The 18382-nt window shown below is 38.9% G+C and overlaps 1 protein-coding gene and 1 non-coding gene across 3 annotated transcripts in view; both read left to right on the top strand.

Annotated features, from left to right (window-relative positions):
* The first annotated feature begins 3424 nt into the window (after positions 1-3424).
* TRNAG-GCC (transfer RNA glycine (anticodon GCC)) lies at positions 3425-3495 on the top strand. The gene has a single exon. It is a non-coding gene; the product is annotated as a tRNA-Gly (tRNA).
* Positions 3496-3532: 37 nt separating this feature from the next.
* Positions 3533-18382, top strand: part of CRCP (CGRP receptor component) — a 33600-nt gene continuing 18750 nt past the window's right edge. Inside the window, exons 1-4 of one of the 2 annotated variants that reach the window (XM_056357996.1) lie at positions 3533-3683; positions 7194-7230; positions 10635-10733; positions 13924-14018. In XM_056357996.1, the coding sequence (XP_056213971.1) occupies positions 3676-3683; positions 7194-7230; positions 10635-10733; positions 13924-14018 (239 nt within the window). In that variant the 5' untranslated portion in view covers positions 3533-3675. Of the gene's footprint in view, positions 3755-7193; positions 7231-10634; positions 10734-13923; positions 14019-18382 lie in introns of both variants that reach the window. The other variant, XM_056357987.1, reaches the window with a different exon arrangement.

The following is an 18382-nucleotide window of genomic DNA, read 5'->3' as shown; positions in this document are numbered from 1 at the left end:
GTTCTTTCAGTTCTGCAACTTATATACTTTTCCTTTCTTGCACCAGGACATTCACACTAGAAATCAGTGCTTGATCATTTTGTGATTATGATCCTTCCTACTGTGAAATCCCTGATTTTTACTGCTTTTCTTGTCTTGTTCATCCTTTAGGAGTGTCTTTATCCTTACTTTGGGCTTTGAGAGGAGATTGCTGATGTGTTAGGAAAATAGTAAGCACTGAATTTATGACTGGAGTGAATCTATGTCTATAAGATCTTATTAATTTATGTCTGATATTACATGCGGCAAGGACATGTGCTTTCATGTGGGATCTGTCAGCAGTAACACTGTGTGTTTAGCAAACTTCATAAGGATTAGTTTTCTTTTAGTGCACAAACCCTGTCCCAGTTTATATCTAGGAGACAATTAATTCTCCCTTTTCCCATTTTCATATGAAACAGGCAACAACTATCCTTTCTATATAATAAGCTAGTGTAGAATATAGAGTGATATTTTTATAATAAACATGGAAGTGAAACTGTAAATCCAAGCAGAAGTCATTAATGTGAAAATGAACATTGAAGAAATAGGATCTCTTGAAGATGCTTGGATGTGGAAAGCTGAACTTTTTTGAGGGGAAAACAGTGAAACAGCATTGCAAAACAGGTTTTCTAATGCACACAAATATATTCTTATTACTATCTTCTCTACTTGTTCTGTTTTACATGGCTCTCCTTCTCCTATCATCTTCTTTCAGTATTTTATTTGTTTAGTGAAATACAAAGATTAACCCCCAAAATCCCCATCCCACAGTTAAATACCAAGGAATGTCTGAGAGAGAGGTCTTCCATTTATTTTCCCTTCTGGCGCGGGGAATGGCACATCGTTCATACATTAATATTCCCGGTCACACCCTTTTCTAAGCTGACATGCAATGAAATAGTACTAGAAAGTAAATTGCCCATTTTGAAGGATGGAGAAGGTTAATTAAATATATTTTGATGTCCTCAGAGATTTGAACTTTATTTTTTGCTTGCTCTTATCATCAGTCACATCCTTACTATTTATTTTAGAGTGTATTTTTTTTTGAAAGAGTGCAACACTTGGGCAGTGCAGCTCTGAGGGAGTGCTTTAGTGTTTTCTAGAAATACACTTTTCATAATAGGGCTTATTTTCATAACTGAGTCCGGTGAAGAAAAATGGTAGCATAAACTGCTACAGTGCACCTTTTTTGAAAACACTGCTTTTTAACTGTGATTTTGGTTTAGAAAAAGAAAAAAGTTCTGTGGGCTGAAAGTGCTAGTCAAATGCACTGTCAGCTAGACTGATGTGAAGCAGTGCTGACATTTTTTGTTAAAAAAACTCCCAACTTTGTTTAATGAATTTTGAATGTAAAAGAAAAAAAGACACCATACGGTGATCAGCGAAATGCTGAATACAGTAAACATCTTTCATGACAAAGAATACAAATACCCTGCAGATCTGCTTTCAATAGCAATTATTAGGCCCCCTGCTTTCAATAGTTAATACCGAGGCCCCTCTCTCACCAAGCCTTAGTGGTAACAATCACAAGCCAATGCTTAAAATGTTGACATGCTAAGCACATTTAGAAAAACCTATGTCTGCATTCCCTATGGATGGTGTAGCATAACTGTCTAACACCTAAAGTGCAGCAATTAAAAACTGTTAGTGAAGGGAGCCAATCACCTCATCTCCTGAAAAGTTGTATGTAAGGGTAATGAGTTCTCTCTTAGATATTCTTCTCTCTTGCGTGATGTCAGTGGACCTGTAGCTGGTCCATATATGTATTTACACCCTCACAGGCTATATGTCTCCATTGGAAAATACTTAGGAAGAACATTAGAAGAAAAATTGCAAGCTGTTGAGAGAGGCATTATACTTGTTCATCCCAGCTGCTGGTATCAGGCATCATCATCATGGGTTGTAAAAGATGTATCAGCAAAGGTCTGGAATGAAATTTTTGAGAAATAGTGAAAATAAAGATCATAAAGTGCTGTTGGGGGGAGATATAAAGAGGAGATGCGAAGGAGTAATAAAATTAATATGCTGAAGCTTCTGAACCCATATCTAAAGAGAGTGATGAGAGGCAGGCAAGGATTAGTAGATTTCTGGAACAAAACTCTGAAATGTGACAGTGTGGAAATACCGTATTTTCAAATGGGAGCTGACATCCTTTCCCTTCTTTTTTTCCCTTTAACCTTGCTGGGAGCTGGTGTACAGGCAGTTTCATGTGCAGGGTTTGAAACATGGCAGAGAAGTTACAGAGCATTTACTGTGCTGGTTTTGGCCAACTTACAAGGTCAGTTAATCCTGGCATGAAAAAGGAGAGCATCCATTGCATCCTATCCACTGAGTCAGACCAAAGGCTTTCAGTCTGCAGTTTGAAGACCTTTCTCCTGGCTCTTTTTCTGTAGGACTCATGACAAATGATTCTGGAGTATAGATGAATTTGTATCTGTCCTACAATCTGTATGTGATGGGTTCCACATGTCCACTGAAACTTTTCTAGGGGTTTTCAACTGAAAAGGTGTGGAAAAGCTTTGCAGTTGGCTTCTAAACTTCGCCTAACACTTAGGTATCTGATGACGATGGTTCCTGGAGAGCTGGGAGTTCTTTCTTGCCCACTGTCCTGGCATGAAGACTGATCCTGAAGTGCTGCAGTTTGCTCACGTTATTCAGAGTTGACTTAGGATTTGCAATACTTCAAGGAGAAGCAAAGTCCCAAAAGTGGGAGTGGACGTTCCTCTGGCTTGAGCCTGGAAAGGAAAGCAGCTGGTGGATTTTGTGCTAGTATTGCAGGATGGAGGTTGTGAGCTCAAGTCTGACCTGTTTGGTTCCCTTGATTGATCTTAGAACAGCCCTGCTGCAAATGAGCAAGTCTATGTGTATGGGACTCCTTAGGGAGTGAGTGGTGGTGGTTTTGCATATAAACTTTTGCCTGAAAGTTAATGGCCAAATCAAGTAATTAATGTTTCCTGGGCTCTCGGTTTCTGAGCCAAATTTCCTTGCTGTAGCTGATAGGATTTTCAGCTATTTGCACTCAATGAAGCATCTTCAGATTTCATCAGAATGAAAAGGGCTCTCGCAAAACTTAACAGCACATAGATTCATAGGAAAGAATCACAGCGATGGTAGGAAAAGATATATGATGGTGATGAACTTGGTAAGATGATGTACAGGTGCTTTAAAAGGCAATAGAATTATAAAACTAGTTCAGCCTTACAGTATTCTGTTTGCAGATGACTACAGCTTTGATTTTCGAGGACCTCTACGATACTATTTTCCCCTTGTCATACTTAACAGTGGCTAATTGTCAGAATCGGAGCAGGGTTGCAGAACACACGGTACCCCACGGAAACTTTCTCGTACTTTTCTGCCCACAGTGGTTACAACTCAGGGGGCGGGGGAGATGGTGTCAGGTCCAGCATTGGTGGTTCAGTGGTAGAATTCTCGCCTGCCACGCGGGAGGCCCGGGTTCGATTCCCGGCCAATGCAACTGTTTTGTTTTTTTTTTTAATCACTACGCTGCGTTTCTCCTTCCTTTTCCGCTTCCGTCCCGGCCCCCGAAACCTCCTTCAGCTCAGCCCGGCTTCCCCCGCGCTCCCCTCGCCGTGGCCGGGCGGGCCGTTGGTGGCGGCCGGTGAGGGGGAGCCCCCCAGCGAGGCGGCGGACAAGATGGAGGTGTAAGGAGCGGCGGCAGCGGGGGCTCCAGGGCCGGGGGGGGCTGGGGCACATCGATGTGCGCCTGCCCGTGGTGTGTGTGCGGCTGCATGTGTATGGCCCGGCCTGCGGGGGGGTATATCTATATGGCCCTGCCTGCCGTATGTTGCTGGAGGGGTAGATATATGGCCCTGCTGCCGTGTGTGCCTGGGGGGCGTTATAAATATATGGGCCTGCCTGACATATGTGCTTGGGGAGGTATATCTATATGGGCCTGCCTGCCGTGTGTGCCTGGGGGGGAGGTATATCTGTGTGTGGGGTGTATTGGGCCTTTAACACCCTTACAACCAGCAATGTGTTCAGGCATTCTGATGAGAAACTGGGGGCTTTGTTTGTTTGCTTTAAAAATCCTGCTGAAGCATCTGTTTGTTTGGGCAAAACAACCTTTTTGGCTCTGCCTCCCCATCTCCCCTGCCCTCCTGTCTCCTCCTGCTCCCTCCTCTGACCTGCCCTGGGAGAGGGGACATGAATCCTCCACTGCAGCTCCTGGAGAGAGCTATTCCTGTGAGCATCAGGTAGACAACTTGGAGTTGTAGGAGCTGAATATGTTGGAGAAGGAGAAAACCTAACAGGTGTGCGCCAGCAATTGCAAACACAAGAGGTGACTCAAAATTTTGGCTAGCCGATAACTGGGGGCAGTTACAGCAGCCAGCCTCCAGCCTGCTGTCCTGGGCAGCAAGGGTTTTTGCCTTCCTATGCTGACAGCACTGTACGTGTTTCTGTCTTGTTAGCGTCACTTGGGCACAAAACAATAGGATTTGACCTATTTTCAAGCTTAGAAACTCATGAGTTCTGTGGAGCTCGCTACATTGTGTAGTTATAGATGTGTACGTGGAACTGGTTTCTAATGAATGGGGTCATGGAGGATGCAAGTCCCTTGGGATGTATGTTGGCATCCACCATAAGTCAGCAGAGCTACTGCAGTTCATATTATGCATGGATTCTTTATTATCATTAAATTTTCCATACTATTACAATTAAATCTTCCATTCCTAAAAATCAAAAGTAGATAACAAGAAACATTCATTGAAATACCGGTTTGTATTACATTAGCTTTAACTTGAGTAGCAGCCTGCAGGGAGAAGACCTGTTCTTGCTGTTGTACACTGAAAAATGCTGTGAAACATGCACAGGTTGAAACTTGCTGTTGCATGTGAGGAAGGATGGGACTTGCCCTGCTGAGAAAGATGCTTTTTATACCATTACTAGCAAGGCTGTAATGCACCATTAATAGTAAGGCTGTGACATTGCTTACACATCCACTTGTTTTTTCTTTCTTCCTTGAGTAGCCAAACTTATTTTACTGGTGCTACCTCTTTTAGTACCAATAGGAAGGTGCATCAGAGGTAGGACACCTGGGGCTGAAGTCCTGAGCTGTGGGTGAGTGTCCCTTGCATTGGAATGGAACAACTTAGTCCATTTTGCACTTGAATTACTGTTGGAATTTGATCTTCCTCATTTTTTGCCTCCTGCCTGATGGCCTTCATAGAGGGAAGCTCTGCCAGCTAGGAAAACCTCTCTTAAGTTCTTACCATGTTACTAGAGAAAAACACCCTCCAGAAAACATTGTGGTTTAAATATGCAATGTATTTTAAGAAGTAGATTTAAAAACATGAAGTGCATGAAGTGTTAGTGATATTTTTAGAGGTCTAATGCCATATACTAAGATATTTTTTGATGTATGCAGAAAACCCTTCTCAATATTCTGGTTTGGACTAAAATTGGGGCAAATATTACCTATTTAAAGACTTTTAAAAGTGTTTATACATTTGGTGTTAACATGACATTTTTTTCCTTTCTGCTTAAGACTTAATCTCATAAAAATGAAGCATACTGTTCAGTTGAATATTTAAAAGTAGACTTTAGAATTCATTATTTATAACTTACTGTTTTCTGAATGCAAAGTTGATAGTTGTTTTATGAGACTTAGGACTGAAGAAAATTGTACTTCTACTTAATTAGTTCTGCAGAAGTTTTTGAAACTGGCCTTGTTTATCAGTTTATGATTCTGCTATTTCACCACAAGAAGAATTGTTGAAGATTTGAGGCTGACTCACTCATGCTCCATGGTTCAGAAAAATAATTCTTTTTTCTTTTAACAGCAAAGTGGTTTTGAATTAAAAAGGAAGCAATTGTCTTAAATTATTTAACTTCAGATAGATTTCACAGACTCATTTGCACAGTAATGTATATACTCTATATGACCCTTTCACTTCTTTAACTGAGTAATTCCATATATAATTTTTCTATGGCATAATTATTCCTAACAAAGAGTGTCTTTGATCCATAGGGATTTCTGTAGCGATAGGCTGAATGCAAACATTCTGAAGAATTGCATTTACCTAACAACAAAAGCTATATGGTTTGTAAAACATGAATGAAAACTAATGCGTGCGTGAGCTCACTTGCTGAAGTTTCACTCGAGTCAGCGAAATGGAAGTTGAAGTTCATCTCAGCGTATTTTAGAAGGTCCTTTTCATTTAAAAACAATGATAGAACCTGTGGAAGTTTGTGGATGCATTTAACTTGTTTGAAAGTGATGAACGTGACAGTTCTATTCAAACAGTTGATGGTGCTTAACAATACATTGTACCTTTTTTTCTTTTTTTTTTCATAAGCTGCTGTGCAGACCTGAGAAAGGCCTTTTTTTCCTTTTGTATGGAAACTTTCTGTTGTTGTGGCTACTGACTGCTCAGCAGAATGTGTTGTTCAGGGAATATAGGATGTTCTGCGTCAGGTTTTCTCACTTCTTTTAATTTACAAATATAAAATTACAATATCCAGAAGTAATAGAGGCACGATTAGTCTAAATATGTACTTGACTCAGTGCATTCAGCCTTCCAGCAATAGATAAGAATTCTTGCATAATTGGGCCAGAGTTAGTGGGGAATTGTTTGGCTGGTGGAAAATGGGAAGCTCTCAGCCTTGCCCTGCTAATAAAGGAGTAGGCACATAAAGATTCAAAGAATAAATAAAGAAGAAATGTAATAACGTTGTTGGTTTTTTTAAACTCTGTACAGTATGTGTAAATATAGTGCCATACCTATATGCACACATATGTACATGGTACTAAATTAGTCACTGTATTTTCTCTTTCCATGCTCTTGAGCTCTTGACTAATAAATAAATAGTGTGTATAATCTGATTTATTTTTCCTGTCAGTCTTTGTTCAAATAGAACTAGAGACCTTGTTTTTTTTTTTCAAGGAAGTAGCAAGGCTATTTGGTTTTAGTGCAAAATAAACTGTATTATATTTATGTAATAATTCTACTAACAATATGGAAAAATATTTTTCAGCGGTGGCAATAGCTTGGTAATTGTACAGTCACCAAAACCAGATTTCTTGGGTGTTTTGGGCTTTTTTAACTTTATGAAAATAATGTCTGTTCTTTTAGAGTCTGTGCAACTCAGCAGAGGAAAACTTTAAACAGTTTCATTTGAACACAAATAATTGTGGTTTTTTTTCCTTGCAGGAAAGATGCAAATGCTGCATTGCTAAGTAACTTTGAGGTAAGTTTATCTGCATCTTAGTTTTAAACCAGCAATTTAAAGCTGTGATCAGTCACTTGTATACTCCTTTGGAAGCTGAAAATTGCCAGTGGCAATCAGCAAGACCTGTAAGATATCCCCCCTGCCCCCCGCATTTCATTTGTTTTTAAGAAAAAAAGCTTTTTGCAAAAGATCTGGAAATGTTTTTGCTGGTGTTGGGTCCTGTATTGTTATTTGCTTGGTCTCAGATCTATAAAATCAGATATAAATACGTTTTTCAAATAGATGAGGAGCAGATCTTTAGAATGTTGGTAACTTCAGCCTTGTGGTATTTACACTGTGCTGTGCGGTTAGTTTGCCGACTCTTCTTGTGTATGGTGGCTTCTCATTTAGAATTTGATTTTACACATCCTTAAACACTTATGTATTTGGGTAGGTGCACTGGATTCACTGGTGCTTTGACATATTGTGCATCTGATCCCAGATCGGGAACGTTGACACCTGTGTAACTGAGCAGCAATGTCAAAGTGCTCTTTTTTTAAAATTTATTTTATTTTATCTTATGACAAGCCAATATATCATACCACCAGGTGGGTATGATATATTGATATGTATACTGATTGTATATATACAGATCTATATACTGATGCATATATACAGATATATATATACTGATTGCTGTGGTCTATTTAATATTGCAAATAAGAACTCTTGCAGAAAGTGTCAAAAGTTTTTCACGGGTGGCTGCTGTTAGAATCAGTGTTTCATATTTAACTTGAACCTTGTGATGTGCAGTACCATCCAAGAACCTGTAACTCACTAATGCATAGTTATATTAAAGCCAGTGCTACTGGAAATGCAGTCTTACACCCCTGAATGCTTGACAGTATTTTTTTCAAGATCTTGTGGTGTTTCCAAAGCAGGTTAGATTACAGTAAGGGTGAGGCACTTTGCTGATCTGAGGTGTGTTACTCAGGATAAACACTCCTAGAAGCCAGTGATGAACCTTAGTCTGGAGTCAGGAGGAAGCTACGGTGCCCTGTCATAACAAACAATGAATACATATAATAAATAAAATATCTTATTTTCTAGTAGATAAGTTCTGAATCATTTTCCTCTCTCCTGAGTACAGGTGTTTTTTGTTTAGTGAGGTAGAAAGAAATGTAGTGTTCTTGTTGGTTTAACTGCAGCCAGGTAATGGAAACATTTCAGTGCTGTGTTCATGAGTGTAATTTTTGAACTGTTTTAATAACCGAAGTGCTTTGTTTATATTATTGTACTGCTGAAGCTTGAAAGTTGCACAGCTGTTTTCATTCTATTCTGAAATAAATCTTGAAATGTTTTATCTTGAGCTGCATCTCTCTGCACACAGCAGAGCAACCAGCTGGTGACTGTTAGAAGGGCTTTAATGAGATACTTGGAAAGAACTGTTGTTGCTTAAGAAACAGATTATATATTATGTCAGCTAAACTAGTATTGAGTGTCTGTTTGTTAAAAACGTGTACTGTTGCAGTAAAGAAAATAGCAAGTGTTTCAGAGGTTATTTATTGCAAAATCATCTCTGCCTCCATCTTCATTTGCTGGGATATTGTTGGAATGTAGGTGTTCCTGCCTGCTGAGTTTCAAGTCATGTCAGCCATGGAACGTAAAATCTCTTAAGTGTCCTAAAGGTATAGTCCAGAATAAGGAGAAATGCAGCATCCATTCTTTGTGCTCTTCAGTCAGAACTTCAGCTTAGTTTTTGTTGGTGAATATACTATTGTGTTGAAACAGAGCAAAAGGAAGTAGAAAATGAAGTTACTGATTAGCGTGATTATTTCTCATTTCCGTTTCACAGCACAGTTGTCGTGCACGCAGCTTTTCCATCCTGTGCAGGAAGGGATTTGCCCCGTCTGCAGCTATAGGCTTTTGGGGCACGGCTTTTCACTGCTCTTCAAAGTACTTATTCCCATGAGACTGCCAGTACCTTTGTTTGCCCCTCTTTTCTGTTGCTATTTGACTGGCGTAGCTAACGTTCTTTTTATCAAGGTAATGTTTTGTACAGAAAGTGGTGTTTGAAAGGAGTATTCAGGACTGACGTGTTGTATGTTCCATGCCTACATTTCTTCTGTGAATTTGAGGTTGTCATGTTGTGTTTTGTTGTCACCAGCTACATTTTCTTCAAATATTTATTAGGTAAAAGTTTATAGCTTGAGTTTTGGCTTTCAGGTCAGGGTTGACAGGTGTTCCTTTTTCATAAGGATGCAGTACGCAGTAATTGCAGGACTTGTAGCTCGTTATGTTCTTATTTCTCACTGGCTAGAAATGTTTGTATTCTTATTCCTATGGACTTGTCGGTTCATAATGCCATTGGATCTGGATCTTGAGTGAAGCTAGTTAAAAAAAATTGGGGATAAATAGTAAGAAGTGGTCTGGTTTTTGCTGTGGGTATTGGCTTTGGATATACTGTAAAGCCTGAAGCAAAACATCTGAAGAAACTTCAACCTAAAATGATTTAATATGGGAATAAAAGAGTAATTGTGATGTTGTCTCAACATTCTGCTGCATATCTAGCTATGATGAATGAGGATGTTGCAGTGTTGCAAGAGATTTGACAAAGCACAGTTGCAAAAATCAAGACATCTTCCTTGCCTTCAGACTTACCCTCTGGATCTTGCTCCTACGTTAACGTTCACTGCATCATAAATGTGAAGACAACTTTATTACATTCTTTTCAGGAATTTCTGCTTGTGTTACATTGTTGTGATGAAATAGGGAGCTAATTTAATCTTTGTGGCTTAACCTACGGTTACACCATGCTGGTCACTGTAACATTTACTATTATGAGCAACTCCACTGGAATTTACAATGGGATCACTAATCTCAGGAGCATCTATAGGTCAAGCCTGTATTTAGTTGGTTCCTGGCAGTGTGGCAGTTGTAGAGTTTACTTTTTTTTTTGTAGATGATGTAAAATTGCATCTCCGTGAGACAGGACTTATATCCATGTTAATATTATAGGTACATCTGTTGTAACAAATCCAGTGGGACCATAAACTGCTGTGACATTTTGCTTCAAGCATCACTGATACTTAAATGGGAGCTCTGTGCCAGTGCAGCAGGGTATGACCCAACTGTGCTCAGGATATGAGGTAAACAAGTAGGATAGATTCATCCTGTCAACTTCTCCTTTGGGGCTCCTGAATAACATTTAACAAGTACCAAAGATCTGTTGTACATGGTCACAATTTTTTTTAAAAAAAATTTACATACCTATTCATCATTCTGGTGCCAAAACATTTTTCATTTCAATTGCTGGTGCATTCGTCAAAGAAGCCACACTTTTTTGTTGTTTGATTGATGGGATTTTGCGTTGTTCATTTATGTCTTCCTCCTGTCATATGTTAAGGTAAAATAAATGATCTAAAACAATTTTTTTTCCTCAGGTGTTCCAGTTACTTACTGATCTTAAGCAGCAGCGCAAAGAGAGTGGAAAAAACAAGCAGAGCTCTGGTCAGCAGAATCTGAACACAATCATGTATGAAGTGAGTAGCGCTGCGAAATTAGCACAGTCTGGGGTAGTTCATGCCCTTAGGTCTGGATATTAATCATGTTATATCAAATTTCCCTTATTAAAACCCACAGTAAAATAACCTTATTTGCCACTTTTCTGTGGTCAGCCTGTTCAGGTTGTTGTAATGGCACTGTCAGGGCAGAGGCCTGCACCTGCTCTTGTTAAAATCTATCCCCAAAAGAATATCACCCCTACCCCCCTGTTAAGTGTTTAGTTTGGGGGGGAGGTTTATTCCAAATATTCTATCCTTTTAATACTCAGGGCAGAACTTGTTATCATCTGATGAATTGGTGATACCGTGTAATTCATGATTTCAAAGCTGAGACACACATCACATATGCTGGTGTTTTATTAATGGAATTAAACTAATAACTTCCAACTAAAATAGATATTTTTTTTTGTCAAAAGAATAACAAAATCACACGTACATACAGCAACATCAGTTGGATGCCACATTGGTAATAAATGTTTAATCTATAGCTAGGAAGAACTTTTAAAATCATATAATACAAACATTAACATTTGAAATACCTCAAATTAGCAACTTCATAACAGACTTGCAGTATGACCTATTGTGTCTGTGTCAAGAGACTTGCATGAGTAGCACCACAGTTGGCAGCAGGTTGAAAGCAGTTTGCCTTGCTTGCACGAGTAATCCCATTGAGCAGTGAAACTGCTCATGTGAATAAGATTTGGCCTAGGCTTTGTTTTTGTTTTAGTTCTGGCTTTGTTTGAAAAGGTATAGAGTAGTAATTCCTAAGCCTCATATTCAACAAAATAGGGGCTTACAAAAAAATCTAATTTAAATCTTCATGGAGACTAATGGTCTCTTCCTGTACCTCTCTGAAACAGATGAGAAAGATCCTGTAAATACATTTTGTCAGAATGCACCTTAAATCTTTAATTGCCTTGTTACATTACTGCACATTAAATACCTATAGAATGCTCATTTTTGTGCATGGGGTGAAGCTGGTGTAAACTCTAGGTATATTTTCTTTATATTTGACTGAAAGAAAACCAGAATTTGGCCTTATGGGATTGTCTTTGCATAGATCTTCATGAGTGCAGGCTTGTGTCCATTGTTACTGAAATAACTAGACAAACCTTGCTAAACTGGAGCTATTTGTTACTGTATATCTGGTATTTTAATTGATTTGAAATTGCCAAAAAAGACTAATCTAGAAAACAAATTACTTCTATTAAATAATTTTGTTATATGACAATATGATGATTTTGTTCCAGTCGCTGTTGGTGGATAACAACTTCATTTTATCTGAAAAGGTCAGAAAGGGCTTACAGAAAGGAGGGTTTTCTAACACCTTACTGTGCTTTTAAATACATTTCTCAGTAGTCCAATGAAGCTGGTCCTTAAGAATACCAGTGTTTCATATTTCGTGGACTCTCTATCTGTTAAGTAGGATGAATTACCCTGTATTGTTGAAGTCTGTTTTCCTTTAGTAGCATTTTAAAATGATAACAGATTTTAATGGAAATACACTGGAAATAACATTTGCATGTTTTTGTGTTTGTCATACTGATCTTGTAGCTCGTTTTTCCCTAGTATCTGTTATTTTCTGCTCTGTGAATACTGATTCAGCTTTTTTTGGCTTCTGACTTTTCAAATATAAATATTCAGTTTAAAGGTTTTCTGAGAAAGAAACTAGAATAGTAACATAGAATTTTATGGTTTTGTATTATTATTGACACTCTGTGCATGTGGTATCCTACCATGTGTATCTCTGTATTTGCAATCCAGTTAGTGCGTCATCAGTCAGTTGAATTGATACTTTTAAGCTTTATGTCTAATTAATGCGGTATCAACAGATGAAGATTTTCTTCCTTAATTCAAAACAAGCATTGGCAATACTCTTAAATCCTTCAGTTGCTGATGCACACAATGCAAGGATTTCCTTGACTTTTCCATGATGCCCATTATTTCCAACTCTTCATTTTGGGGTCTAATCCAAGCAACGTTCGGGAAGATTCTAAGCTAGTTCCAGTGAAAAGACAGCTGTGAACTGGAATTTGTGTGGTTTTTTTATCAACAGGTTTTTTATTTTACTCAGGTCAAATTACATTATGTATTTTCTGTCTGCTAGGTATCATGTTGTTTTAAATAAAAGCAAGCAGATGTAACATCTGCAAAAGTTAGCTGAGGTTGGTAGACGTTAGATGTGAAAAATGAAGGGAAAAAAATTGTCTCAAGTCAGAGAAACATTTCTAGTACTAGAGTATTTTGCAGATTTTTATGACAACCCACCTAACCTGCTTCTATGAGCATTGCCAAATAAGCATATAGAGGATGAAAGCAACCATGGATTGGGAGCTTAATGAGTTATTTATGGGTTGGCAGTGAGAGTATCCTGGCACTGAGCACATGAAAACTTGGCAGAAGGTAACATGGTTTTAAGGGTGAGGAGTATTCAACTTTTCTGAAGGGTTACTGTTTTTAAAAAAACAAAATAACTACCAATAAAAAATAACCACCACCGAAAAAAACCCCAAATGCCGTATTTTAGTACCTCTTTAAACTAGCTTTGAATCTGTAAATGTTTGTTTTAGAAGGAAATCTGAGTGATACTATTCAGCTGTAAGTATGTCTTAGCATCACCTGGGATTATTTCAAACCAGGAAAGCAAATGTCTTTCACAGACAGCAGGTGGTTTTTAGTAGAGCGTGCTAAAACCCACTCCTTTCCTGTGCTCTTCAACTGGTGATGTTGAGCTTTGAACAGATCAGATAAATGGCCATCCGAGGCCACAGAGGGAATAGTCAAAGCTGTAATTCTCACCTGGGTGTGTAATGAGCTGGCTGGGTCATGTCTTTATGGAATGAACTCACTGGGGCTTTCTGGATAAGTACTAACGTAATTTCTATTACATAAAGTTGTAGTTACATATTGCTTGGTTTTTAGTTCCTCAGCAAGTATCAGTATAGTCTTACTGAAGATGGAAAAATGTAAGTGATTTGCATCACCTATGACAGCACTTCCCACTGTTAAAAAAAACCAAACCCACACTAAAAAGCCAAACCTGAATTGCCTTTTCCAGTTCTTCTCAGTGATACTGAGGAGACTTTTCAAAATCAGCTTGTTTCATACACAGCTGGTAAAGCAGATAGTCACTGTGAAATAATGTATAATTTCTTTCTATCCATTGCAGACGCTGAAGTACATTTCAAAAACACCCTGTAGATACCAGAGTCCTGAGACTGTGAGAGATTTCCTCGTGGCAATGAAAGGCCATAAGCTAACCAAGTAAGTAGAGATACGCCTTTGAATGATAAACTCATGGCAATGTTGAAAAACAGATCCCCTTGTACACAGTCTGATAATCTGTCTGGTTTTGATTAATGTATATTAAGTATTTTATGTCATTATTTAATTACTCATCCAAACATCTTTTCCTTCACTCGTTAACGCCTACATGGATGACTATTTCCTTGAGTGGGCCTGTATTTACTAATATCTCGAACAGACTCTTGTCAGTATGTTGGTTTTTAGCGTGACTGCACACAGTCCAAGCACAAAGTAGAGTTCATAAAAAGTTTTCTGAGGCAGGAGTTGTAGGTTGTAAATGGGTTTTGAACACAGTAAGACAATGGGGGGGAAAAAACCGCCAAAAAAACCCTGAACACAACCCCAGTTTATTATCAGTCTTATTTTTGTGAACTTCCTTAAGCAAAAATGCATTAATTCCTAAGAGGCGAAAAAGATTACTCTATTGCAGGGAGGTAATAAGTAAGTAAAATCTTAATATAGACGTTTGGGGGAGAATTTTATTCTGAAGTGAAGTTTTATGTGAATCCGTGAATGCCAGCTGCTCAGGGGTGATCACCTCTCAGGGTTATGCTTTCTCATTGGTGTTTAGCAAGCTAAGATGTTCATCTTCTCTTTCTGTACTGTTTGTCCACTGATATTTACATCTAGTAGAATTTCTGAGATGTACATTTCAGTTACCTAAATATTGTGTCAGTGAATACCCCATACCACCCCCCTGTGCAGTTTCTAGGCAAGCTGAACATACAGTTCATTCTTCTTCTTTGAAGTCCTGCATAGAAAATAAAAGATTTCCTTCATGGTTACAAGAAGACTCAAAAGGCATTTTTCTCTTTGGCAGTGGTGTGAGTGCCTGGTCACAGTGCTTGAAACACATAATCCTCTCAAACCTCTCTCAAGTGTGAGTGAAGCCGGTTGTCAGTAGTCAGACCCAAAAGAAACAGAATCACTTGGTTACTTGATTGGATAGCTCTAATCAGACACCTGATTTTTTTAAAGCAGAAAGAACGAAGATTTAGTTGCTTCTAAATGACTCGTTCTTCACCACGAAGGAGTAGTTTATGTGCTGTAGAGATACTGACTGCATTTTTCTTCCCTGCTGGAAGGACTCCCAAGGAGTTCATGCTCTGGGAAGGAGCCTTTTACTAATAATTGGGTTGTGCCACAAAAAGAAATGCAAAGTGAGAGCATCTGGAGAGTCCAGTGCCACAAGGCAAGTTTTTTACTCTATCCAAATTCTAGTAGTTGAGTAGAAAGCAGATTGTCAGCTATTTTGTTGACTTCCAGTGTCCCCTCTACAAAGAATTATGCTCACATCCAGTGTTATCAGCAGCTCTGATCAGTGTTGCTGTCATTACAGACACAGGGGTGCTAGTGCTTGGAAGCTTTGTCATGGGTATTGCAACTTTGCTTGTAGTGCTTTCTTTTGTAGACCTAAAGTTACCAGGTCAGTATGTCACTGTTTAGTCCTCCCATAGCTCGTTTTATATAGCAGGACACTAATTTATGTAGTGGGCAAGATACCTTAATTATTTTCTGACATGGAGGTGTTAAAGCATGAAGAGAATACTCTTGTTTACTTGTAAAGAGCTGATAGTATGGAAATTGAAGCGAGCGTCTTAAAAAATGGTTTGCTGCCAATTTTAAGAAGCGAGCATCTTTCATTTCTGTTATTGTGAAACAGTTATCCTGTTTGAAGTGAAAAAAGCTTGTTCAGTCTGTACAGGGCAGCAGGTTAGGAAAGCACCAGAAGAGTACTGTATCACAGCAAAAAGCCAGCAGAGTTAAAGAGGCAGAATAGGATTTTTCAGAAGTAACTGAATAAGTTAGGTGTAAGAGTCCCATTAAAAGTCAAAGAGGTTTTTTTTTTTGTTTTAAAGCCCATTTCTAAACGCCTTTCTGTTAGAATTTAAGCTGGACCTCAGGGTTAACTCTTAGAAAAAGGCAGGGGAGCTCTGTTACCACATTAGATACCCTGACCGCGTATGCTCCCCCTTATGTGGGGTCTCCAAGACTGAAGTACTAAACAATTTTTGGTCATAACGCAGAAGATTCTAGCTACAAAATCTGTCTCCCATAGTACCTAGCTGTTTTGTAGAAGATCTACCCAAATATTTGCCTTCCCATGCCTGCTTGTTCTGTGAGCTTGACTCTAGCACTGCTGCAAAGGTTGAAATAGTTACAAGCTTTAAATGAGCTTTTTGACTTTTATTTTTTCCGGATGCTAGGAAGGTGCCTTTGGTTTTAGGCATCATCCTCTCTATCCCTTTTCTCTGAACCTGTCTGTAAGATAAGCAAGAGAATGATTCCCAAGTCCTTTCCTTCTGCATGATGGCAAAAGGACAAGAGTGAAGAGCCAGCCACTGGTTTAGGTTACAAGTATACCACATTTATGGCTTATCAGAACTCAGATTGGACTGTGATACCATAGCTTCCTGAGCGTCCTGTACAACTTCTACTTTGTTAATATCTTTGTCATCTGGTAAAGAACTTGCCAGCTCTGCATTTCCACGTACTTTACAAAATAAGAAACGGCATTGTTTTGTGTGATCCTGGCACTTTTTCTTTCCTCTGATCTTTTCCATTCAGACACTTGAAGCTCAAAGTATCAGAGCCCATCTGGCAGCCTCTTCACACCAAACACAGAAAGCATATGGTGTGCAGTTCCTGTATAATGCACTTGATGTTAAACTGCTTAAAATAGTAATGCCTCTAAGGAAATTTTGAACTACCCTTTGGTTCATAACCAAGATCGTTTCAACACTGCTCTGTTGTTAAATAAATTAAAAACTAAAGGCTTTAATAATTTCCATTCAGTGGGATGGAGGTGGTATTTGTATAAAAGACTTCACTAGAGATTTCGTTCCAGTTATCTGGTAGAGAGCTTTCTTCCCCTTTGAGAGGAAAGAACCTGCAATGTTTGCTCTCCAGGACCTATTTACGTGATCCTGTGTAACGACCTTTCCGCCCATGAAGAGTAATGAACTCCAGAGTCTGTCTTTGCTGCTTGCTTTCTGGGTAAGGCATTCAGAGATGGGCCGTTTCCCTTAATCTCTTAGCTGGTCATATGCTGTCTCTGCTGGCAACAAATTTAAGATAGATCTCTGTTGGTGTCTATCCTCAGTGAGTGTGTAGCAGCATTTTCTGTCTTCCTGTTACAAAAGGAATAGAGAATCTGGTTAAAAGGCATAACTGGTCAGAAAAATCTGGAGGACTGCTTCCTCCGCTAGTTAAATTCCTTGTTAGGACTGCCTCTAATCAAGGAGAAAACAATCAAGCGGTGCTGTTAACTAGGCTCAGCAACTTCTTTTCTCATACAGCTTCAGGGCTTTGAATACAGGGAGGATTTGCAGCTCTGTGTGGAGGTGGGGAGTGTGATGAGCTGACTTTCCTGCTCGGCATGTTATTGCAGCGCTCAAGCACAAGGTTGTGCTAGTGTATGTGAGAACGTCAGGGTAGTGACGAACACGAGCCACCAGCCAGAGAAGCACCAGGAACCGAGGCACATGCTTTTGAAGAACAGAGCTTTTAATCAAGTGAATTCTCGTTTTTCCTGCCCTCCTTCCACAAACCCGCAATACTAGCCATGCAGAATGCATTGCTCACATCAGGCTGCATGTGATGTCCTGAAAGGTTCTGGCTCCAGTTAGAGAGCTGATAACATGGTGCTGGCAAGTGGTGCAGTTCCTGTAAAATCACTTCAAGTCTTGTCTTTTCTGTTATTGCTAATATTTGCCGCTCAAAATACCAGGTTAACAGACCAGCATATTTTTTCTGCTGATAGCCATCCATTTTGTGATGGAGGGTTTTTTCAGTGTTGCTGGCAGGAAAAAAATTATTTTTCCTAAAAGACAAATTTTAAAAATAAGTACTGACACGTACAAACAAACCTTTCAGAGTCATTTCATATAGCTGCTTTGCTAAATGGAGCAAATTCAAAGACATCTAAACATGTATTTTACTGATATAGTTAGTAAAGTATGGTAAACTTTAACAGGTTTTTTCCTTGTTATCAGTTATTTTGGTAAAATTGAAATTGTAGAACTGAGATTTTATTTTTGTTCTAAATTAAAAGCGCTGAACTGACATCATAGTGAATTTTATTATTACCTTGTTGAGGCCTCAAGCTTTGGCTAACACTGCAGTACAGTAAGCCATGTTGTACTTGGAAATACAGTATGCCACTAGCAGCTAATTTTCCAGTTTTAGTTGCTGGAATGGCATCATATTTTGTAAGGTATAGTAAATGGGTTTGCATGAAAAGAACGTCTATTAAGCTTGCACTCTGTAATTACAGTTAAATGAAAACTGTCTCTCCTTCTGCTTCTTCCTGTTACTGATAA

This window comes from Falco biarmicus, chromosome 1 (assembly GCF_023638135.1).
Source record: "Falco biarmicus isolate bFalBia1 chromosome 1, bFalBia1.pri, whole genome shotgun sequence".
Taxonomy (NCBI): Eukaryota; Metazoa; Chordata; class Aves; order Falconiformes; family Falconidae; genus Falco; species Falco biarmicus.
Note: the sequence above shows the minus strand (reverse complement) of the source record. Positions and strands in the feature narration are given on the sequence as shown.